General features: G+C 31.6%; 1 protein-coding gene across 1 annotated transcript; it reads right to left on the bottom strand.

The window, feature by feature from the left end:
- Positions 1-2728: 2728 nt before the first annotated feature.
- Positions 2729-5848, bottom strand: LOC133796085 (uncharacterized). The gene is made up of 3 exons (XM_062233567.1): positions 5481-5848; positions 4916-5339; positions 2729-4729 (listed from the first exon to the last, which is right to left on the bottom strand). The coding sequence occupies exons 1-3, from the start codon at positions 5846-5848 to the stop codon at positions 2729-2731; spliced, it is 2793 nt and encodes a 930-aa protein (XP_062089551.1).
- Between the last annotated feature and the right edge of the window lie 20297 nt (positions 5849-26145).

The following is a 26145-nucleotide window of genomic DNA, read 5'->3' as shown; positions in this document are numbered from 1 at the left end:
GTTGTATTGCCCCCGGTTCTGGTTTAAATGTTCTTGGAGATCTGGATTATATTTAGGATAATCTTCATAATACTTAGGCTCGGTGTTGTAGACACTCACCGACCTACTATAATCTTGACTGTCACTCTAGAAGCTAACAGTCCTTTGTTGTCATAGGGCCTAGTTTCGAGGTGGATTGCGCACGTGTACCCTGATCCTTGTAGGACATGACCTCAAAACATAACTTCTAGATGGCTATGGTTCTCTTTGGCTCGCCCCCGTGGGGGCTTCACGACCACCTCTATGCTAGGGCCCAGCTCGATGGTTCTTGTCTCAGCTGCCACTCCTAACACTTTAGGCTAGCCTTTGTGGATCTCCCCCTTCAGTTCATGGTCCACCAGGGGCCTATGGTGGTACAATTCGAATGGGTGATGGATGTCTGATATGAGATGGAGGATGACTGATTGGAGATGGAGGTGGTTTCTTGTTGTTTGGGGTTGGCCCCACTGGTTCTGGGTTATCTTTCTGGGCTGCTTGTGGGATAGCTCAGTTATTCCCAATGGTGCCTGGAACCTTTCTTGGCTGGTTGGTTCATGAGGTGTTTCTAGATGATACCCGAGACTGGTTGATTCCAGTACTCATTGACTTTGTTGGGCTCTTTGTTCAGCTACCCTTGCCGCGATACTACCTCAAGGACGTCCCCTAGTCCGTCGTGGAGGCGCCTCTAATTCCGCTGCCTTCCTCATCTTGTTCAGACGCATGGCTTCAGCCAGACTCTCTCCCAGCCTCCGATTCTCCAACTCCACCATTAGCACATATCTCATAGGATTATAATAATAACCCTCATTAGGTGGCCTATACCCCTGACTTGGTTCTCGTAGGGCCGATGCACTCCCTTCAGCAGGATTTTCTTCATTCATTGGCTATTTTCCAGGTCGTTGGGGATGGTCTTTTGTTTGAGGAGTATTTTCCTTGGGGATTTTGGGCAATGGTTGGCCATTTCCAGTTCCAGGGACGTTGCTAGCGGGTGCAGCCATTGTTTGTTCAATTGAAGGTTTGAAAGAACAAGAATGTTTAATGCTCTCAATGAAAACATCAAACTGTTGACGACGTTTTTCGTCAACTAAAATCAAGAGCGATTAAGCAAATGTATAATTCAGAAAGAAAAGAATAATAGATAATTTTACGTGGTTTGATAGTAAAATCTATCTAGTCTATGACTCACTTTTATTTATCTTTCTGTGTTAAAGCTTTAAAAGTAATTTCACAAAGTTTTTGCAAAAAAGAATTGAGCGTCCCCTCTAAAGACCATGGTCCAGACTATTTATAGGCTTGGTACACCAAAATATCCTCCCTTAATTTTAGGGAAGTTACAATATATCATATTTGAATTTTAAATACAAATTTGTACATTAAAATATAATTAGTTGCATCAATTATAAATAAATATCCTTAAACAATAAGGTTGATTACACTGTTTAAATTAAATCCCCATGATTTTAGGGATTTCGCAACTGCAGACGCTCTTTTCGAACCTGCTGCGTGTATCGAGCTCAACATGACTCCAATGTAAACTATCAAGTTTCTAAGATTACCCTTTGGAAGAAGTCTTTGCCCTCGAGCTCACCTTACAGGCTTGGGTACGAATGACGTGGCGCCTTAACGTGACTGACTATTAGCATACGTAGTCATGTCGACTACCCTTTACATATTTAATCTTCACACCTGTGAGCCTACATTTCGAGGATGCCTTTCATATCTTCGAAATTTGGGTGCAACACTATAAGATTTGGTTAGTGGATTTGTTTGAAACTTTGCTACACAAGAAAAAGCTGGAATAAAAATGAGGTTGTGGGGTATTATGACTCAAACTTTGATGGTGACCAAGATAAAAGAAGACCACTTTCTAGATATGTGTTTACAGTTTGTGGAAAAAAGTGGGTTGGAAATCAAATTTTTGCAACATGTCGTTGCTTTGTCTACGACTGAAGCAGAATATATTGCTCGTGCAGAAGTTGTAAAGGAAACACTTTGGTTGAAGGGAGTTATGGCTAAATTAGGATATATTCAAGACAAAGTGACTGTGCATTTTGATTCTCAAAGTGCAATTCACTTATCCAAGAATAGTGTGTTTCATGAATGGACGAAACACATAGATTTTAGCTCTAAACACTTATAATTAGATTTTAGAGAGTAAGATGTTATACGAGAGAAATGCAAAGAGAACCAGAGAAACCTTTCTTATTGAGTTTGTTTTCTTGTAAGTGATTGAGAGTGAAAGTGAGGTTGAAGAAGAGATTATCATGAGTTATTCTTGTCGCTATAATCATCTATTCAATAGGAGATTTCACTAAGGCTTGTGTTGCCTTGCCTTGGATGTAGGGTTAGCTATCTCTTGGCTAATTCTGAACAAATAATCTTGTGTTCTTATGCGGTTTGTGTTATTTCCTCATACAAATTAGTTCATTATTTTGATATGCTATTTTTCAATGTTCCTAATCTGATTTTGTTGGAGATTAGTTCACAACTAAAACAATCAAGGCTACGCAATCCACTATACCATTTTACATTCCTAAGAAGAACAAAACTGTTTTATGCTAGGTTTGTTTGGACCCAACATTTTTTTTTTATCAAGAAGAATATTACTTCATTAATCTACCAGCAAAGAAACAATACAAACCAGATTACAGCACTACCTGCCCCAACCGGGACACCCAACACAGCAAATTAACTAAAAGAAAGCTAAAAATTACATAAGTAATCTACTTAAGAATCTCTGCTCCAGGCCAGAGAGATTCCTATTTTTAACAGTAAAAAACCTATATTTCATACAATCAATTATACCAGAAGAGATACTGGAAGTTGTCCAAGAACAATTGTCAAAAACATAATGATTTCTATTCTTCCAGACTCCATACACCACTGCTGCAAGTAATGAGAAACAGATGTCAGCAATCATCCTAGTCCGCCTATTGGCTAACCAAACCAGCCAGCTTGAAAAGTCCATTGGCCAAGCTTGAAATCCCAGCCAACTAAAGATGAATTTGATGACTTGCCTAGACAGATAGCAGTCAAAAAATAGGTGACCATGGAACTCATTAACCATTCCACAAACAGGACACAACTGAGATTCAATCCTCACTGTGAACCTAACCAGATTGTCACAAGTTAAGAGATAAGAATTGACTGTTTGCCAAAGCACAAATCGATGCTTAGGAACAGATAGCCTACACCAAACTGCTCTGTGGTACCCAACCTGTTGCTGACATAGGGAGCTGTTATACAACAGAGCCGAATGGAATTTCCCAGTATAACCCGCTTCAAAAACCTCCCTAAAAGTGTATAGTTCCCTGAGTTTACAAAGCTTTTTCCAGTACCAACTTGAGTCTTGAGAAACCTGATAAGGCCAGAAAGATGTCCCTTTAAAATAGACTGCATTAATCCATTTAACCCAGAGTAAGTCCAGCCTCTCAGTAATTGCCCATATGTACTTGGCCAAAATTGCCTTGTTCCAAGCTAAACCATTCCTAAAACCAAGACCACCATAGGCTTTAGGGAGACAAACTTTGTTCCAAGAAGCTAAGTGAATTTTATTTCTATTCCCATTAACTCCCCAAAGAAAGCTTCTACATAACTTTTCAATTTCCTTGATTATGCTCTGAGGAAGAATGAATATCCCCATCCAATAATTCCTAAGACCAAAAAGGACTGAGTGAATAAGCTGAATCCTACCCACATAAGATAAGTGCCTACTAGCCCAGCTATGAATTCGCATTCTAAACTTTTGGACTATGATGTCACAATCTTCATGCTTCCATTTTGTGGGTCTCATTGGCACCCCAAGATATTTAAGGGGAAATGAGCCTTCAGTCAGATGTAATTCAGTGGCCATCTTCTGCCTTTGATCAGCTGGGATCCCTCCAAAATAAACATGAGACTTGTTAGTATTGATTACCAACCCAGACACTAAACTGAATTCCTCAAGAGCTTCCCTTAGCACCTGGACCGAAGCTAAATTGCCTTTGCAAAACAAAAGTAAGTCATCTGCAAAACACAGGTTAAGAAGATTCAAGCTTTTACACATTGGGTGGTATCTAAAAGTAGGAACACAAGCAGCCATTTGGAGCCTCCGAGTTAAGTATTCCATGATTAAAACAAATAAAAGGGGGGACAAAGGATCCCCTTGCCTAAGCCCCTTTTCACCCTTAAATTTTCCTTGAACCCTTCCATTCATGAGCAATAAGTAGGAAGTATTAGTTAGGCAAGACATAATCCACTTTATAAATTTCTCAGGGAAGCATAACTCAGATAAAAGATCACCAACAAACCACCAGTCAACAGTGTCATAAGCTTTGCTTATATCTATTTTAATAGCACACCTTGGGGAGGCAGCTGATCTCCCATAATTCTTGATAAGGTCCTGAAAAATCATTATATTGTGAGCTATTGATCTACCTTTGACAAATGCACCCTGATTCGCTTGAACTAAACCAGGGAGAACCTTAGCTAAACGAGAACAAATTAACTTGGAAATACACTTATAAATGGTAGTGCAGCAAGCAATCGGTCTATAGTCACTAGCTTTGGAAGGATTCTCACATTTAGGGATCAGTGATAACGTGGTGTCTAGAAAACCTTCAGGAATTTTCCCTGTATCAAAAATCTGATTTATAGCTAAACACACTTCACTCCCAACCTCCTGCCACACTACCTTGAAAAAACCTGATCCAAAACCATCTGGGCCAGGAGACTTTATGCAAGGGATGCTGAATATAGCTTAACGAATTTCCTGATGAGAGAAAGGCTTTAATAAGGAGAGCTGCTGGTCAATATTCAGTTTGGGACCGAGAGCTATACAATGAGTATTAATCTTCTATTTAGCTGAACTAGGACTTCCCATTATACTTCTAAAGTGGTTCAAAATATGAGAAACTACCTCAGAAAAATTATCCACCAAGTTGCCTTGTTCATTTATAAATGAAGCTATTTTGTTTTCAGCTCGTCTTTTCTTCAAGTAGGCATGAAAATAAGCTGTATTAGAGTCTCCCTTCCTAATCCAATCAATCTTACTTCTCTGCATCAAAAAACTATGATACATCTGATCTTTTCTGCCAAAACATTCAGCAGCTGTTTGAGCAGCATTCTGAAGAGCTATATCACCAGGAAAGCGCTGAGCAAGCAAACGAGCCTCTTGAAAATCAGATTTAGCCTTTTGAAATTGAAAGCCAATATCTCCTATTTGGTCTTTGTTAAACTGTTTCAGCTGATGTTTCAGCCTTAACAGCTTATAGTACAGAGCCCGTAAGCCATTCCCCTGAGAAAATTTGCTCCAGCTATCCATAACCACTGATTTGAACCTCCTGTGGTCAGCCCAGAAATTATAGAATCTAAAGAGTTTGACCCCCAGAAACTCCTTAGACTGAATACAGATCGTACAAGAACAATGGTCAGAGATAACTTCCCATTTGAAAACTGCTGTTGCAGTAGGGAAACAGTCCTACCACTTCTCATTAGCAAAAGCATGGTCAATTTTCGAATAAATTCGAGCCTGGCCTTCTTGATTGTTCGTCCATGTAAAAAAAGAACCTGTTTGTTTAAGCACCTCAAGCTGAGAATTATTAAACCATTGGGAAGAGTCCACAATCTCAGCCTTAGAAATAGGCTTACCACCATCCCTTTCATTCGCCTTAAACACTGCATTAAAGTCTCCCATTACAATCCAACTATCAGCTGTACATATAGGAATTTTGTGCCATAATTCCTTCCTTTCCTCCACTGTGTTGCGACCATAAACAAACGAAACATAAAAAGGAACCTTCAACCCAGTCATACGGACTTGACAGTGGACAAACTGACTATCTTCTACCATCACTGTAACCTTAACAATGGTCCTCCTCCAAATTATTAAGATCCTTTTTTCTGTAACTGAACTAGAATAGTAATCCCAATTCATAAACCTAGTACTCATCATCTCAGTTATTTTAGATGCCCTCATTTTAGTTTCTAAATGGGCTCCCAAACCAATTTTATTCTTACTACACAAATTCAAAACTTCAACTTGCTTTTTCGGACCATTCAAACCCCTTAAATTCCAGCTCATAACATTACAATTGTCCATGAGATGAGCCATGATCACTAAACCCTCCCTTCCCTCTCTCAACCTGATCTTGCAAAACTACAAAAGAGTTAGATTGAGCTCTCTCCAAATCAACTAAGTCCATTTTGTCCCTCTGCTGTCTCCTGTCAACTTTCCCCTTCTTATAAACCATCTTCTTTGGAGATTGCCAACCAGCTTGAGGACCCCTCTGACCATTCTCAGCTGCCGAGACCTCACCAGTTTTTTGGGTCTGATCTCTAGCTATGTCTGCAGTATTACTCTGTATGCCAGAAGAAGTCCCAGCAGGAGCCTCAATACCTTCCTTTTCCTTAACTTCCCCAGCAGCATCAGACACATCACTAGCCTCCTTACCCTTGTCTCTCCCTTTCGGTTCAGAGCCCAGTGAAAAAGAGTCTTTCCCCTAAACTTTCTGCTCCTTACGGCATTCAGCCATTGAATGGCCATACCCTGCACAAGCTTTGCATTTCACTGGTAACCACTCATATTCAACCCCTTGTTCAACTAACTGACCATGCTCATTCAAAAACTGAATTGTCCTAGGTGGATTATCATTGATTGCCATCTCCACCAAAACTCTAGCAAACTGAACTCTGGATCTTTCTCTAGTAAACTTGGCTACCATAATAGGTTTACCTAGAGTACTAACAAGAGCACTAAGGCATTTGCTTCCCCAGTATTGAAGACCAAGATCTTGAAGACGGATCCAGAGGGGAACTGATCGAATCAAACGAAAAGCACTCAAATCTGGAGACCATGGTCGAATAATCACTGGTTTCCTATCGAAGTGTAAAATTCCTGATTCTAAAACCTGATCCCTTGTGGCTTCATCATTAAATTTAATCATAGTCAGCCCCATCGTCATCCTTGCTATCTGCATAATCCCTAAATGACCCCAAACTTTTTTGATAAACCCTTCAAACACAGCCAAGGGTGGATTTGCTCCAAGCACCATACAAATAACAGCAGAACTCCAGTTAGCCGACTGGCTTAAAACTTCCTCTACATCCATTTGAGCAATTTTCTTTCCATCCTTAACCAATGGTTCAGTATACTCAAGTTTTTGTTCAGAAAATAAGAGGCTACCCGAACTGAAGTTCTTCCAATGGCTTTGGGCTGAAGCTTGGAAGTCATCGGCGTCCATGGTGTCCACCCATCGAGGAGATGAAACCCTCGTATTCACTTTGGCTCCAATTGTACTGGGAGCAGCTTCCGACACTAACGTTGTTTCACCAACAGCTGGCAAATCCGTCTGCACTTCATGACCATCCTTCAACGATGGCTCATCAACCACTCCGTCCAACACGTCTTCTTCTTGGATTGAAGGCAGGCTCTCAGAAACAGATCGCATGACAGGCTTTCTTGTGGATTTCTTACTCTTCGCCATGGAAGAGTGGAAAACGAGAGAAAAGCCTTATGTTGAATTTTTGAGATTTGGGAGTTCATGTTTGGACCCAACATTAATAAGCAATAAAATTGACAAATTCCAAGACAAAAGAAAAGAGACAAAAATATATTGGCAAGAAAATGCGAAGGGTTTAGTTACCGATATTAATGACCAAAACAAAAGTCATAAGAATAATAAAAATCAAATTAAAACCTTATATCTATAAACTTTGTTTTAATCATATCTAAATAAATAAAAAAAATAGTACTAAGGTATCATAATTATAGGAACTAATGAACACAATAGACTCAGATGGGCAGCATAATTACACAATAAATATTGGTCAAATATTGTGTCTCAAAATGGTGTCTAACCAAATAAAGATTGACACTTGTACTCATTATCTTTAATACAATCAAAATACTTGTAACGTTACTTATCACCTCACTTCATTAATTTTTCTCTCTATTTATATTATATATATATATAATTTTTTTTTACATAATCTACTTTCATTTCTTCTTCTAAATTTCATTTACAGTTAATTAAAAATAAATTCTAAGATTTTAAATATCTTTCTTACTACTAATATTATTATTTTTCTGTTAATAATTTAGATTAAATTTAAAAAAAAATTGCTTATATACGTATATTTTATTAGTAGAGGATTGCTAAGGTGACTCTCTAACACACTCTCTTTGCACTCTCTTTTCTAATTAAGTGACATGTGTAATCTTTCAAATAGTATCTATTTTTAAAATTAAATACTTCTAATTTTTATATTTATTACAATTATATTATTATCATCACACTACTCATTTTACTTTTTTATTTGAGAAAGTTTAAGATCCATTTTTTATAAATATTGTTTTTCGATTTCTGCATTAAAATAATATTCAAATTGAATAAGATTATTTGAGCAGTATTTTTTTTTTGTCTTCAAAACTAAACTTATATATAAAATCAATTTTTTTTAAAAAAAAAAAAAGAATACACTTGTACCGGTAGTTAGAGTCAATCAATTTTATTTTTTTTATTTAAGAATTAGATAGTAAATGAAATAAGTGTCTATTTTATATAATAAATGTGTAGATAATGAAAAAAAATTGTTTTAACGATTTTTTATTTTTTTAATGTTAACTTTAACAGAATATTCTTATATTTAACAGTAGTTTGCAAACCCTTAAACTTTAATAAAATAAAATAAAAAATTAAAAAAATTAAAATAGAACATTTTTGAGATATTTTATAATGATAATTATTTAAAAATAATAAATAATTAAATAAATTAAAATAAGATATTTTACAATGAAAATTATTTAAAAATAATAAATAATTAAACAAATTAAAATATGAATTTTTGAGATATTTTACAATGATAATTATTTAAAAATAATAAAAGCATATATTTTATAACTTAAATAAAATTTAATTAAACTTAAACTCACTTATTAGAATAATATTATATCAAACATATAATATAATCTACTGTCAAGTAGCAACAAATTACTTTTTTTTTAATAGCAAGAAACTTAAATTTAAAATTTACGTATAATATTTAATATTACATTAAATATATAATATATAACATCTTGTTGTTATTCCTGAATTCAAAAATTAGAACAAATATAAACTTAAACAAAAATAAATAAATTATTTAATTAAAATAGGATATTTATTTGAAATTTATATGGCATTAATATAAATTTAATAAAAATAACTAATAAATTCTATAAATAAAACTAAAAAAACGTGCATATTACACATTACTTATATCTAGTATGAATTATATGTGATAAAAATCATTCAGAAAAAACTATTTTTTTTAAGGAATTAGGATATCAAATCATTTAAAATTCAAAAATTATGTTAGTTTGTTTTTTTTTCTTATGGTAAAATAATAAAATTAAAGAATACAAAACAACTATTAAATTCAAGATTGAGCAATAATCATTGCATAACAATGAACTTGATTTTTTTTATTTTTAGAAGTAACGAGATTGATTAAATTGTTAGTGTTTACCGAGTTTTTCGGAAACGAATACAAACAGAATAATAAAAAGATAAGAACTGTAGAAGTGCTGAAATGTAACTAAACAAACAGTGTTTTTACGTGGTTCAGGCGTTAACAAGCCCTAGTCCACGAGTCGATGTTATTATACTTGGAAAAGGTTACAGTAAGATGGCTGGTGTACAAGAACTTCACACACTCACAGTGTTTCTCTCGGGTTCTCTTGAAGAAGATGAAGCTAGAGAGATTTTTGTAGAGTTTTTGCTATGTGATCTGTTGGCCGTCCCTCTTCTTGTAAAATGAAGGGGTCTTTATAGCTAGGGTTTTGGATTAGGGTTTTTCTCTACGTACATGAGTCTTAATTACACCAGCCATAAATAGGGGATACAATTACTGTAGTAGCATGGCTACAAGACTCTATGTGGGTATATTTACGTGAAAGTATGGGGAACACACAAAGTCAGCCGTCTTTTCCAAGTTGTCAGCGGAACAGTAGGCGAAAAGGTACCCTTAGGCGTGCTGGGATGTGTGCGGCTTTGACCTGTCGGGCGTGTCAGGCGGGATCCTGTGTCAGGTGGATATCATTCCAAATATGCCTCCTCCATGACTCGACCGCTTGGTGTTGTTCCGTGCGAGGCACGGAACCGTTTCCGCGAAGAACACTCGAAGAGCTTCTCCTGGAAGGAGCTTCCCCGAAGGATACCCCTTCGGGAGTCCGAGAGGGTTGACGGGTTTCCGTGTCGTGTTTGCTTGGAAGAGTAATCCGGACACTAAACAGGAGAGGCGAAGCCTTTCTGTCCATCCGCGAGCTCTGGTCACCTACCGTGAAAGACATCGATAATTCTGCTTCCCCGAGGACATCAATCTAAACGCTATCCGGAAATCTGGATAACAGTTAGATATAGGTTATTAAATTTAATAAATTATTTGATACATTATTAAAATCAAACTCAATTAATAACATACAAAACAAATACTCAATTGAAATATTATATTAATTTATAAAACGAGCAAATATGAATATATTTTTTTTAAAATGCAACTTAAATTTTATATTTTTCTTAAATGAGTAGTTTGATAATTGTGATAAAGATTAAAATTGTGAACAATTTTTTTTTAAAAGTAGACATTATTTAAAAAATTACACATGTCATTCAATTAGAAAGAAGAGTGCAAAAAAGAATGATTTAGAGTCTCTTTAGCACTACTCGTTATCAGTAATATTAGCTAGAAATATTTTACTGTTAGATACTATTATTTAATTCAAAATTTTGGTAGAACTCAGTCAAATGTATTAAAGATAATGAGCACAAGTGTGAGCCTTTATTAGGTTAGAAACCATTTTGAGACAGTATTTGACAGCAAATTTGAATCTATATTTAGCATTATTTTCTTAAATATGATTAGGTGACAATTATTAACTTATTAGCTAGTATTAACTACTAATTAATATTTATAGACAGACAAAGAGTAATGATACGCAAGACAAATGCAAACGCTACTAGCGCGTGAAATGCCGCAATTCTTTACTTAAAACAATATACTCGTCTTTTTTTTCAAAAAAAAAATTCATTCCTTCTTTTTTTTCAACGAATATATGCGTACATTTAAATTATATGTATATATAATTGTTTTACAGAAAGATGACTTTATTTTTCAAAAATATTATTAATACAATAATATTTGTATGCTAGGTTTGTTTGGACCTGAAAAAAAAAACATTTGGTCAAAGTTTTTTAGATTTAGATATTTTTACTCCTGTTTTATTATAATAAATAAAATTATAGTTATTAAAAAATCTCATATGACTCATTCTATATTTAACTTTTAGCTTCTAAAATAAAAATATTATAAGTTGATAAAATTATATAATTTGTAATAAAACATGCTAAAAATTGTTATTTTTTTAATTTCTTTTATCGAATAGATATTTTTCCGTTATTTTATGATTATTAATAAATTTAAGTTATTCAAAAAATAAAATTGATACATAATTTTTTAAATTAATATAAACATTTTTAAATCTCATATGACAATTTTTATAATATTAATTTATTAGTTTATAAAATAATATTATAAATTAACTGTAATAAAATTACAATAAAAATATCTTATTCAAAAAAACAATTGACAGAAATCAAGTAAGGGGTTAATAATGGTAGAATTTGTCAAACAAAAAACTATCATTAAAACTTTCTAAAACAAAGAGTTTATTTAGCTAAAATATAAGAGATTAAAATGATATTTATTCTAATAATAATAAGGAGAGGTATATTTAAATTCTAAATAAATATTAAAGTACCTATTTTTAACAAAGAAAAACTATTTATTTATCTTTAAGTAAAATGAATAAAATATACTATTTTATATATTTAATTTCATTTATAAAAAATTAAATCTTACTAATTTTAAAATTATATAACAAGACAACAATAAAATTTCTTTATTTAAAAAATCAGATGATATAATATAAAAATAAATTTATTTTATTTTATTTTAATTAATTTTCTATTAATTTATATTTGAGATTGATTGAACTGTATTTATTTTAATAAGAAAAATTAAAATTTGTCATTGAAAAACTTTAATTTCTAATTTTTAAAAGTAAGGTGTATAATTTTGTCAAAAAGATAACTGAGGTGTATAATTTTGTCAAAAAAGATAACTGAGGTGTATAATTTTATTTCATTTTTATTAAAAGGAATTTATATTCCAAGATTCATATATTAGATGGAATTATATAAAAAAGAAAATTATTGGTGTACATATATCCTTTTATGATGGATTGCTATTGCGGTTTTAATAAGGAATCAGTTCAGTCAGTACAGGATTGTTTGACTTTTATAAGTTGACCAAAAAATAACGATTTATCAAAATGAGAATATAGGTGTGGTGAGTAGAAAATTATTCGGAAGAAAAATATTTAAAAATAATAAGAAATAAATATAGATACAAAAAAATATGAACGGACCAAGTCAGTCACTAAGATATAGTCGGAAGACTAGGAAAATTAGTGTCTAGTGCCATTAATTTATTAAAGATACGATCCTAAATTTGTGACATTCAGAATTTTATTATAGTTAGAGAATCGGTCTAAAGTCTTGTTAGCTAGCTCACTATAAACAAATTATTTTTTCACGTTGCTTCTTCCCCAATCCTGACTGTCTTATTAAATAAGACAGAAGTAAAGAATAAACAATACGAAATTGTAAATAAAACCGCCCTAGGCTAAGAAATATATTATTATATAATACGACAAATGAAATGCTTGTTTGAGAGTGATAGGGAAGTAATAATATTTTAAAGGGTGCATAGTAATTGGACTCTCCAATCTTTATTAGATGTAACACTTAAGTTTTCAATATTTTTTATACCAATTAGATCACATTTTTTTATTTTTTTTACTCATATAGGTCTTTAATATTACCTAATATTATATTTTATTTAATAAATCTTAATTTATAAGAGTAAAATAGAATTTAACAAAAAAAAAATAACATGGCATCTTTTATTTCTCTTTATAAGTTTCTTTTAATTAATTAATTATTGCTAAATATATTATTTTAGTAAATTGATCTAAATATTCTCATTAAATGTTAAAAAAATCATAATTTTTTTTATACCTCTAAACTATTTATTATATGACTTATATATTAACTAGAAAACATAACTGTACTTCGCACAATTTTTTTTAATAATTCATAAAAAAAAATATTTAATAAGCTTTCTTATTTGTATTGTTTTTTTTTATTATTATTTTTCTAAAGGTTTCTTTTATAATCCGAGGGTGAGAAATTGATGATTTTTCTAGTTGTTTACGTTTTCATCGAATGTGTGGTTCATTATTATTATTTGAGATATTTACGGCGAAAATACTTAAGTTATACAAAATGTTGCACTTATGTACCCAAGTTATTTTTTGATGGAAACAGTACTTAAGTTCAATTTTTACTTGCACCGTTAGTACCCGTCATTACCATATAACAACAAAAATTAACTTTTTGAACTCGTGTTTTGTTATAAAAAAAAATTGAATATAAAAATAGATTATTTGAACCATATGTATTTTGGTTGATTACTTATTTGGACTCTTTATATTTTTAAAATGTTAAATATAGGAATAGATATATTATATATTATTATTACCCGTTTGGACTCTTCGTTTATAAAAATTAACTTTTGGACCCCGTATTTTGTCAAAAAGTTAAACATAAAAATAGGTAAATCATTTATTATTATTAAATATTTTTTTGAATAGACATCTATTATAATTACTATTAGAATAAAAAAATGATAAAATCTTAATTAATTAATAACCATAAATTAGAAAAATATAATAAAAATGAGAAAAAAGATGTTTATTATTATTATTATTATTATATTTATAATTTAACTAAATATCTAATCAAATATAATTCCAATTATATGTATCATTCAAACAAAAAAGTTTAAATAAATCAAATTGGAATTCAAATTTATTTATATATGTTGTTAAGATATATTTTGTAAAATTGTTTACACATAAATCATTTGAATAATCATTATTTATTATTATTATTATTATTATGAAAATAAATCACAAATCCAAACAATATGCTTACTAATCCTAATAATAAAAAGATTGTTAGAGGTATATATTATACTCAATGGAAATGGTAGAACCAAATATACAACTTTATGTAAAATGTTACAATAGACAAGGTAATATTGATTAAAAAAAATGTTACAAATCAATTGCACAAGATAAAATAAATAAAAAGATGTAGAAGAAGAAAATTAAAAACTCAAAACAATGACAATACAAGTAAAATAAGAACAATAAGATCAAAAGAATGAAAAGAACAATAATAATATCACAAACTCTCACACAACCAAAGTGTAGAGTAGCGAGAATCACCAACTTGAACAAGGTTCAAAACCTTTGTCTAAAAGCTTATTTCTCCCTATTATCTAAGCATTAAGGGATCTCTCAAGGAAATAACTCTCTGGAATTATCAAGCATCTATGGTATATTTTCCAACCAAGTGTTTTGTGGATAGAAAATGGTGTGTCTTACAAGTGAGCATTATGCTTCTATTTATAGAGTTTGAGATACCCTTTGAATTTCAAATTCCACAAACTCTCATGGTTGTTACCGATGTTTAATTGGATGTTTGTGAAATTAAAATGGAGATTTGTGAGTTACTTAGGATGTTAGAACTGTTCAAATTGGAAAAAATTGAAAAATGATTTTGGCTATCAGTCTCATTGGGCATGCCCAAGAGTATCAATGACTGCGGCCACTGGTCTCTGTCCCCTAGGCCGCGACTAGGGAACATCAGTGGCCATGGCCACAGCCCATTTTCAGCATCCAAAATTTCAGTTTTTCCCACATGATTTTATAACCTCCATACACTTAATGGGAGTTAAAAACATATCTCCAACAGCTATATTTCATAATGACTTAGTAAAATCCAAACTAAAATGTGTAATATACAATCTACACATTATTTGTAAGATTTGAGAGTTACAAATTTGTAACTAATTTTGTAACTCCAAAATATATGACATTTTGGGCACACACATGTGTCTAATTTTATGACTCTCAACAATATGTTACAAGGTGTGACAAATCACATTATGTCACATTATATTATTTAAAATAATATAACAAAGATGTTAGTCCATATTTTTTAATGCATAAATAAGATTATTAAAAAAAATGAAGACCACGTTTAAAAAAATATTCAGATTAGTCATATATAAGATATTTATATGTATGGAAGACTTCTCAATGGTTACTACCCATAGTTGGATACTAACAATTATGATGATGTGGCAATATAGTGAGTTAGTATAGCAAGTTACCAAAAAAAAATTCTATATTAATTTCGAATTTTCATATATAATGCTTAAATAAGATTTTTTTTTTAATTCTTTAATTTAATAAATATGTAACCGCCATGTAATTAGGTAGTCTTTCAAAAAAATTTAAAAAATCAAAATTTATTTTTAGAAATATTAATTAACAACTATAAATATGTACAATTAATCTTAATCTAATGATTAATATTAAAGTAACTATCCATGTGTTGTAACAATTAAAAGTGTATATATATATATATTATAGATTTTGTTTAAGTTGGTTAAAAAAAAGTAAGAAAATAGATATATTATAATTAATTTATGTTAATTGGTTAAAAGTTATAAAAAATGAATTAAAAAAATTAGTTTCTGTTTAAGTTAACTAATTAGTTAAAAAAAAATAAGAAGACATGAAAAGGAATAAAAAAAATTAATTAGTTTAGGGAAAGTAATAAAATTAAGGGTTTATACATTTTTGGACCATGTGTTAGATCCTGTGTTTTGACAAATTACTTTTTGGACCCTATGTTTTGTAAAATTGTTAAAATAGAACCCTAAACCCGATTTTGGTCAATATTTTCTCAACTAAAATCACAAATAATTTACCAAACTAATAATTCAGAACAAAAATAAAATTATTCTACTTAAAAACTGTGTTGTTATATTCAATTTTTTCTTCATCAAAATTGAGTTTAGGGTTCTATTTTAGCCATTTTACAAAACATAGGGTCCAAAAAGTAATTTGTCAAAATACAAGGTTCAAACAGGTAATGAGAAAAAATACAGGGTCCAAAAAAGTATAAACTCTAAAATTAATATATCACAAAAAATGAATTAAAAAAATAAAAAATTAGAAAATAAATAGTGTAGTTTAGAAAATTTTTACACATATATTTAAATTAAATTGAATTTAATCCATTTTTACATTACTAATTTTTACAGACAAATTATAGTTAAATTGACATACATAATTATTATAAGATATTTATCACTTTTACTATTAATTAATTTTGAAGGTAGCTAAAAAATTAAATGAAAATTTGAAAGAAAAAAATATAGAAAATAGATAGAATGTTTTGGAGAAATTGTATAAATATATATTATATTATTTGTATATAAGATATATTATTAATTTATGTTAATATGTAACATTTAGATTAAATAATTAATCTATTATTATTATAAAAAGTAGATAAAAAATAAGAAAGTAGATTACATATATATTAATTTATAATTATTTACAATATACGGTTTGTTTGTCAATTGTTTTTATAATCATTTTAGTTTTTAAATTATTTTTATAATCATTTTTAAATTTATTGTTGTTTATATATTATATACATTATTATACGATTTTTTTTTTAAATAAAAAAAATAGATTGAGAGATTTGGAGAGATTTTAGAGTACCATATCATCCCTTTGGCACTCTCCCTAGCCCTCCCATCATTTCCATCCTTCTAAAATTCTCTCATATCAAACATAAGATTAGACCTCGTGTTTTGTCAAAATATTAAAATTTAGGATAGGTTGATATATTATTTAAACTATATATTTTGGCAGATTTCTATTTTAACTCTTTATTTTTAAAAATTAATTTTTGGACTCCGTATTTTGTAAAATGTTAAAAATTATTTATAAAAAGTCTAAATTATATATGTAGAAATTTATGTTTTGTGTAATGGATCACACTATTTTCAACCTAGTATTTTAGCCGATTACGCGTTTGGACCCTTTATTTTACAAAATTAACTTTTGAAACTCCTTATTTGTTCAAAAGTAAAAAATTTGAATACATAGACAGATTATTTGAACCATGTGTATTTTGGTTGGTTACTCGTTTTGACTCTTTATTTTATAAAATGCTAAAATAGGAATAGATAGATTATTTATTATTATTACTTGTTTGGACTATTTGTTTATAAAAATTATCTTTTAGATCCTATATTTTGTAAAAATGTTAAAACTAAGATTATGTAGATCATTTATTATTATAGATATTTTGAGTAGATATCTATTATAATTCTTATTAGAATAAAAAATAATAAAATCTTAATTTGTTAATAATCATAAATTAGAAAGATAGAATAAAAAATAAGAAAACAGACATTTATAATTATTATATTTATAATTTAATCAAATTGAATTCCAATTATATGTATCATTTAAACAAAAAATTTAAATAAATCAAATTTGAATTCAAATTTTTGTTATAAATGTTGTTAAGATATATTTTGTAAAACTTATTACACATAAATAATTTGAATAATCGTATATATTATTATTATTATTATTATTATTATGAAAACAAATCACAAATTCAAACAATGTTGTATATACGATATTAAGATATATTTTGTAAAACTATTTACACATAAATAATTTAAATAATAACAAATCACAAATCTACGCTTACTAATTGTTGACGGTGAAATCTCATCAACGATATAAGGTTAGAAAACTAAGACTATATTGCCAAAGGTATCTCAGAAGAAGATGGAGAAAACTTGAAAGAGTAAATGTGTAGAACTTCAAAGGAGTCGAAATTGTATATTACTTAACAGCCTTAGCATACAATCAATTTTCCAACCCCCTTCTCTGTGGAAGTGGGGTTCATTTTATAGTAGGCTCTAATGGCCCTGGGTACATGGTGGTCCACGGGACCAGATGGTACACGAGTACACTAACAGGAGAGTGGTTCCAGGGGTGTGTCGGCTCTGGTACAAGGTCAGAGATCATGGGAGCACCTCACCTTCTGTACCTGGTCATGCCTCCACTACCTGCCTGGTACGGGTGTCAGAGGAGTGGCTGGTGAGGACAACAGGTGGTACTTTGTTCGTACCTCCACTACTTATCTGACGTGGGTACTATATCCGTACTCTAACTCCTTTCAGTTCGTCAGTGGACTCCGTACCTCATGAGATCAATGCCATGCGACCCTCGTTTGCAAGGCATAGATGCGAGGCGGTAATGACCCATGCACTGGCCGTGCCTTGCAAGGCTCCTAGTGGCGAGGGGCCTAGCTATACTTGTCTCCTTGCGGCATGGATCCGGACTAGTGATGCGATGGTGCAATGGCCTCCCGAGAAGATGGCGGCCCACGGGCCTCGCTGGGGGCGTGTCCCTGACGGCCTCGCTGGGGGCGTGTGCCTGATGGCCTCGCTAGGAGGCGTGCATGCCTGATGGCCTCGCTGGGGGCGTGTGCCTGATGGCCTCGCTAGGAGGCGTGCGTGCCTGATGGCCTCGCTAGGAGGCGTGCGTGCCTGATGACCTTGCTAGGAGGCGTGCGTGCCTGATGGCCTCGCTGGAGGTGTGCGTGCATGATGGCCTCGCTGGGGGCGTGTGCCTGATGGCCTCGCTGGAGGCATGCGTGCATGATGGCCTCGCTGGGGGCGCGTCGAACCTCACTATGTGTAGGCCTTGTGCACCTATCCTCTTGCAGTATTCGTTGTGGCCCCTTAGCTTAGCAGGGCCAAACCTTGTGGCTCATAATGTGTTGTTTCTCATGAGATGATCTCCTGTATTAAACAAGGCCTACAGGCTCGAGCCCAATAACATGAATAAGTGACATTTATCCCTATGTTCCGACCAGGGACTAAAGAGTTTTTATTTGGTGGATTTTGGCATCCACACTAATCCTAATAAAAGAAAGATGCTGGTCCATATTTTTTAATGCATACATAAAATTATTAAAAATGAAGATGACCACGTATATAGGATATATATATTATAGATTTTGTTTAAGTTAGTTAAAAAAAAGTAAGAAAATAGATATATTATACTTAATAATGTTAATCGGTTAAAATTCATAAGAAATAAATTTAAAAATTAGCTTTTGTTTAAATTAACTAATTAGTTTTAAAAACTAAGAAAGATATGAAAAGGAATAAAAAAAATTAATTAATTGGTTTAGGAAAAGTAATAAAATAAATATATCATAAAATAGAAAAAATTAGAAAATAAATAGAGTGGTTTGAAGAATTTCAATTCCTTAAAGCTCTCATTTATATAGATATATAGAAAGATATGGATGTTTAAGTTAGTTAAAAAAAAAGGTAAGAAAATAGATATATTATAACTAATTTATGTTAATTTGTTAAAAGTCATAAAAAAATAAATTAAAAAATTAGATTTTGTTTAAATTAACTAATTAGTTTAAAAAAACAAGAAAGGCATGAAAAGGAATAAAAAATTAATTAATTAGTTTAGGAAAAGTAATAAAATAAATATATCATAAAAATGAATTAAAAAAATAGAAAAAATTAGAAAATAGATAAAATGTTATGGAGAGTTTTTAGAGTGTCATGTAACTTCCTTGAATCTCTCATTTATATAGACACTGGATAGAAGCAATGTGCAATGCACATTTACTTAATTTTAAAGTTGTAAACATGCTTATTTTAATATATATTTATTTTTTATATGTTTTTTAAATATCATATAAACTTTAAATAAATAAACAATATCATAAAAATAAATAAAAGATGTTTAATATAATGTATGACATAAATGTATTAAAAATATTAGGGTAAAACATTGTCTATAATTTTAATAAAAATTGCTGGTTCACTTTTTTTTTAATATATCTATATAATACAATGAATTACAGTTCTATAGTACATATAAATATTTATATAAATAATATGTACATATATGATATATAAACACAACATTAATATGGATACATATATACATGATATATGTAAATTACAATAATATTTAAAAAGAAATTAATAATAGAAAAAGTCAACTATTTTTAGTTTCTATTATATCTTACGATTCCTTTGGTGAATTTGATGATGAATAAAAAAAGCTTTAATCACTTGATAAAAAACAAACTATCACACAAATTTATAAGATAAAAAAATGACATGTATGGTTTATTATTTTTAAATAAATATAATTTAATTATTTAAATTATCAAAAAAATATCTTTAAAATATCCAATTTTAATTAATTTATTTTTGTTAAGTTTATTTTTTGAATTTGACAGAGATTATATATTACATGTTTAATATAATATTAATATTATACATGAATTTTAAATTTATGTTTGTTGCTATTTTTTATTTTATTTTATTTTGAAAAGAAGTATGTTGCAAGTTGATAGTAGATTATATTATATTATATGTTTTGAAAGTACATTTTAGATATTACCAACTTTTGTTGTTAAACAATTCTGATTAAAGCTGTAATTTAAAGAAACGTTTGAACAGAACAATACTCTGATCAATCATAACAGTCTGCTGATTATCAGAATATACACAGAATAAGTAGAGAAGACTTAAAGATAGAAACATGACACATAGTAATTCTTTACGTGGTTTAAATATCTTTGTGAATACTACTAGTCCACGAGGCACATGCCCAGAGAAGAAGATTGATTAATAAAGTATCACATATACAATAGACTTGACTTAAGCAAAAATAGACTCCCTTTTATTATTTGTCGCAATCTAAAAGTATTCACTCTATTGATCCAATTTTTGTAAATTCACCAAGAGTTCGAAATCTCTTCCTGCTTGCTGATGAATGCTCACTTCATCCCAAAGTGAGTCTTGGACGTACCTTCTCTCGAAGATAGTGTGTGTCACGAATACTTTGATGCCTGCACTAAAAACAACCAGTGAAAGTGAAACCTATACCAATGAATTCCTTTCAAAGAACACAAAGAGAAAAACTCTTCTCACATATGATATATCATGAAACTAGAGAATGGAAGAACTAACTTTTCAAAAGGTAAATGGTCTCCTATTTATAGACGAGAAAAACCACTGCTGTCAAGTTTTTCAAAGATATCAAATATTAAATGCGAATATTTGAAATCTTCAAAAATCTCGTGCAACATAACTCCTGCAAGATCAGATACAAATTTTTTCAACCTATATCTGATCTTGATGTTTCAAGATTAAATGTTCTAGGACATACTTCAGTCCAGGTTAAAACTCATGAGGACCAAGATTTTAATCATTTGTGTGATTTCTCATCCCTAAATATTAAGAATAAATAGATAGAGATCAAACTGGAACGATTTACAACAAAACTTACATTTTTTTTGGAGATTTTCTCATTTAATAGAATGAAGAATTAAAGGGAAAATAAATTATGATTTTCTTCAGCTTAAATATAGCATAAATGCCAGCTCTTACACGATTTTATCACAGAAAAATAAGAAAACAACTAAAAAAAAAATTTCTCTTAATTTTCCAATTTAGGTGGATTTTACAATCTCCCTCTTTGGCTTTTTAAGAGACAAAAATTTCACATATTTAAAACCTGCAACAACTCTGTTAGTTTAAAACAGAAAAACTAACAACAAATAATCATAACACAACTCCCCCTGAAACAAAGGGTCTAGAGTAGCAATTTAAACATTCAATACTACTCCCCCTTTTTGTCTATGAAAGAGGGCAAAGTTTAAAAGAAACATAAAACAAAGTATATTGTAATCAAACTTAAGTGGACTTGGTGGAGGGTGCCTGAAGTTGTTGGAGAATTAAATGCAGAGTGGCGTCCATTTTTTAAAACAAGGAATGACTGCAGAAATCTTGTTATCTAAGGCCTCTAATTTTGCAGAACCACTGTCTTTTGCTTCTTGGAAGCGTCCCTCCATTCAGGGAGCCTAAAAGTTAGACCAGAAGCCGGAACTTCAACTAATTCACAAGGAAGGATAATCTCCTTCTGAGTCACAAGAACTTTGTATATCAATTGAGGCAAGATCAAATTGAAACCTTTCTTTTTACCGCTCTGAAAATAGATAATTTTCTCCAAGATAAGAGAAGCAAGATCCACTGGTACACTTGTTCCAATCTTAAATAGCAACATAACAAGGTCTTGGGAGACAATAACAGGATTAGAAGAAGGTAACCAATTGGAAAGAGAAAACCTCATTAAAGCAACATATTGGCGAGTGAGATTACTGATCGAGATGACAGTGCTAGGGTTCCAAGTAACTTTCTGCCCTACTATCTCAGACAGAATGACATCTTTATCAACATCAAAATCCTCAGAGCCCACTCCATGGGGAATTTTCAAAGCAATTGCAATGTCAACGGTAGTGAAAGAGAAAAGATGGCCCTAGACAAACCAAAGTCTCTTGCTATTGCTCTTCATGAAACTTTGTAGCATCATGAGAGGAGTTTGTAGGAACAGTGAAATCCTTATCAGAAGCTGAGGATGTCTCCTTTGATTTCTCTCCAGAATCTTCTTCAGACTCAACTTCTAAGAATCAGACACTTCCTTCGATTGATCAGACTCACCCTTTGAGCTAGGTTCAAAGTCCGCCATAGGTGTGTCCGAAGGAAACACATCCTCTATCCCAATGCTTGAGGAATTATATTTTTTTCGGATTCCTCATGAGAGGGTGATTGCACCTCTTTGGATGGAGAAGGCTTTAATTTGGACGACCCAATCATGCGTGCCTTTTTCACATAGGCCTTTTTGTAGACTAGGGATTTCTTTCTTTTCGAACCAGGAGGGTTAGCGGATTTGGCACCTTCATCAACTGATTTTGCAGAGTGCGATTTAGGGATTACAGACGGGGAGGGTGTGATTGCTGCATATGATGATCCTGAGGCTTTCTTTGACAAAGGTGAGACATGTGGAATCTCAAGTGCTTTCACGAAGCTCATAGGGAAAGTGGACTTTTGTGCTAGAGTTTTGCGACGAGTGGTCGGAGGAGATGACAAAGGCACGGAGGCGGATGGGGAATCAGTGGGGTTCTTGGGTAGAGTATCTTTTGGCAGATTTCTTGGCTTTGGAAGGAGTGGAGAGTTTGGTTTGAGCCTTTTTTTTTAGTAAGCAAAGTGAAGATGGAAGAGGAGGAGCACGAGTGAGAGAAGCAAGCCAAACAACGTGGGATTTTATGGATGAAGAAATGCATTAAAAATGGAAACCAAATAAAATGAGACCAAGAATTTTGGCAATAATCATAAAACAAAAAACCAATTTTCTTTTTAAACAAGAACTCCATATTGACCAAGAATATCCAATTAATTAGAGAAATCTGAACAATAAAGCACCCATTAAAAACAATATTGAGACAAATCATAAGAACTGCTAAGACACGGTTCATGAGAAAAATTCCCTTATTTATTTTATATATTTTTCAAATATTCTTTTTGGCCAAACTAAAGCCAATTTCCATGTATCACGTGATTAATGGAAAACCAAGATCTGTTTTTAAGAAGAAAAAAAATATGATAACAAAAAATCAAAGAAATATTTTCAAAAAAGGAGAAAAAGTTATTAAATCAACCTGTCATTGTGATGGCACAGAATCCGGATCAGAATAATAAGGATCAATCACATAGTATATTAGGAAAAAATCAATATGGGTATGAGACAAAAAAAATAATTTGTTTCATTTATCAGACATTAGTGGTGCAGTGTAAGCAAAAGTACATTGTCCCTTTGTTGCATTTTCTTGAATTCACCTTTTTCTGAGGGATCATTGCCCTTTTTGGCAATTGCAGCCATTTTAACCTTTTTTTTTTGTAACCATTATGGACATTATCCCCTACTTTGAAGGTAGCCATTTTCAATGTTAGCGTATCCTCCACATAATTCTCAGTTACATGGTTCCAACTTACTCAAGGCTGACTTCCACACATTAATGTAGGTAGCTCTATTCCAAAATGGAGCCTGATAAAAAAACTTTAATGAAAATAAAATGCTCATTTTTACCCATATTAATTCAACTGAATATATTGAGGAGGATCCCGAATTTATTCTAAGCCAGAAATTCTGCAACAACACAAATCAAGTCAAAACAAAATAGTAAATTCTCCTTTTATGAGAGCTATTGATTGATTGATGGCTAACAAAGAATTAAAAAAAAAAAAAACAGATCATGAATCACATAGGTAAGGCAGCAACAATAATGGCAACAAAATTTCAAGAATACAAACCCCCAAGGATTTCCTAAGGGAATCAAATCGAACCAAGAGCTTTTGTGAATATATCAGCAATCTAATTTTCTGTCTCAACATATTGTAATACGAGTGTTTTATTTTCAACTAGATCTCTAATGAAATGGTGCCTTATATCAATGTGTTTTGTGCGTGAGTGTTGAACATGATTTTTTGATATGTTTATTGCACTAGTATTGTCACAGTACATGGTTAAAGTTTCCATTTCAAACCCGTAGTCAATCAACATCTGTTTCATCCACAATAGTTGGGCACAACAACTTCCTACAGCAATGTATTCTGCTTCAGTAGTGGAAAGCGAAATAGAATTTTGTTTTTTGCTTAGCCAGGACACTAAGTTGTTGCCCAAATAAAAACATCCCCCACTCGTGCTTTTTCTATCATCAGCGTTACCTACCCAATCAACATCACTAAAACACATCAAGTTAGGATTAGTTTCCTTAGAGTACCAAATCCCATATTCCAATGTATTGTGCACATAGTGAATTATTCTTTTTACAACTGCCACATGAGACTCCATGGGATTTCCTTGGTATCTTGCACAAACCCCCACACTGTAGCAAATGTTAGGCCGACTTGATGTGAGATAGAGAAGAGTCCCAATCATACTTTTGTACAAAGTAGGATCTACTTTGACTCCATGATTATCCTTTGTCAATTTTACATTTGTGCCCATTGGTGTTTTGGTGATTTTCGCAGAATCAAGACCAAACTTCTTGACAAGATTTTTTGCATATTTGCTTTGAAAGATAAACATCCCTTCTTCTGACTGTTTGACCTGCAAACCTAAAAAATAGGTTAACTCGCCTATCATGCTCATCTCAAACTCCTCCTTCATTTGTTGAACAAATTTTTGCACTTCAAAGTTAGTGTAGAACCAAAAACAATATCATCAACATATGAGCAATGATTATGTCTTTTGAAACACTTTTTATGAACATAGTTTTATCTACACCTCCTCTGTGGTGACCATGATTAACTAAAAATTGAGTTAATCTTTCATACCATGCTCCTGGGGCTTGTTTTAAGCCATAGAGAGCCTTTTTTAATTTGAACACATGATTAGGAAAATAAGGATCTTCGAAACCTTTAGGTTGTTCAATAAAGGCTTCTTCATTCAATATACCATTTAGAAATGCAGACTTAACATCCATTTGGTGTAATTTGAATTTCATGAAGCAAGCAATTGCTAATAACAACCTAATAGATTAAAGATGAGCAACTGGGGCGAATGTTTCATCAAATTCAATCCCTTCAACTTGAGTGTACCCTTGTGCCACTAATCTAGCTTTGTTTCTAACAATGGTGCCAAATTCATACTTTTATTTTTAAAAATCCATCTTGTTCTAATCATATTCACATGATAAGATCTTGGCACAAGGGTCCACACATCATTTCTTGAGAATTGCTCAAGCTCTTCTTGCATTGCCTTGATCCAAGATTCATTTGTCAAGGCTTCCTTGATATTTTTTGGTTCAAGGGAATACGTAAACACAACCAAATTGAATAAGATTTACATACCTTCTCCTTGTGACCATGCTGTCATCCAAGTTTCCCAGAATGAGGTCTGATGGATGATTCTTCTTTACCCTAGTTGAGGGTTCTTTTTTAATAGATTATGAAATAATAACTGAGTCTTCTGTCTCATTATTAGCAGGTATAGTTTCATTAGTTACTTTAGCTGATTCATTAGACGTGGATTTTGTATGTGTTGCGACATCAGGTTGACCACTTGCAGCATCAGTTACATTTTCAATGAATCTGTCAATTTTCGGCTCTGCCAAAAACTCTGCAAAATATTTTTCATAATCAACAACAACATTAGCAGATTCCATGACAATTTGAGTTCTCATTTTATAAACACGATAAACTCTACTGTTA

The sequence above is a fragment of the Humulus lupulus genome, chromosome 8, assembly GCF_963169125.1.
Source record: "Humulus lupulus chromosome 8, drHumLupu1.1, whole genome shotgun sequence".
Taxonomy (NCBI): Eukaryota; Viridiplantae; Streptophyta; class Magnoliopsida; order Rosales; family Cannabaceae; genus Humulus; species Humulus lupulus.
The sequence above is the reverse complement of the archived record's forward strand: the minus strand, read 5'-3'. Positions and strand labels throughout refer to the sequence as shown.

Bases quoted from the DNA above. Each gene is read 5' to 3' on its own strand.
- LOC133796085 (XM_062233567.1), bottom strand. From the start codon at position 5,848: ATGGTAGAAGATAGTCAGTTTGTCCACTGTCAAGTCCGTATGACTGGG. The intron at 5,340-5,480 runs GTAGGACTGTTT...GGCTGACCACAG, and splicing joins GCTTTTGCTAATGAGAAGTG to GAGGTTCAAATCAGTGGTTA. The intron at 4,730-4,915 runs GTAGTTTCTCAT...CCTTGCATAAAG, and splicing joins TGGTGGATAATTTTTCTGAG to TCTCCTGGCCCAGATGGTTT.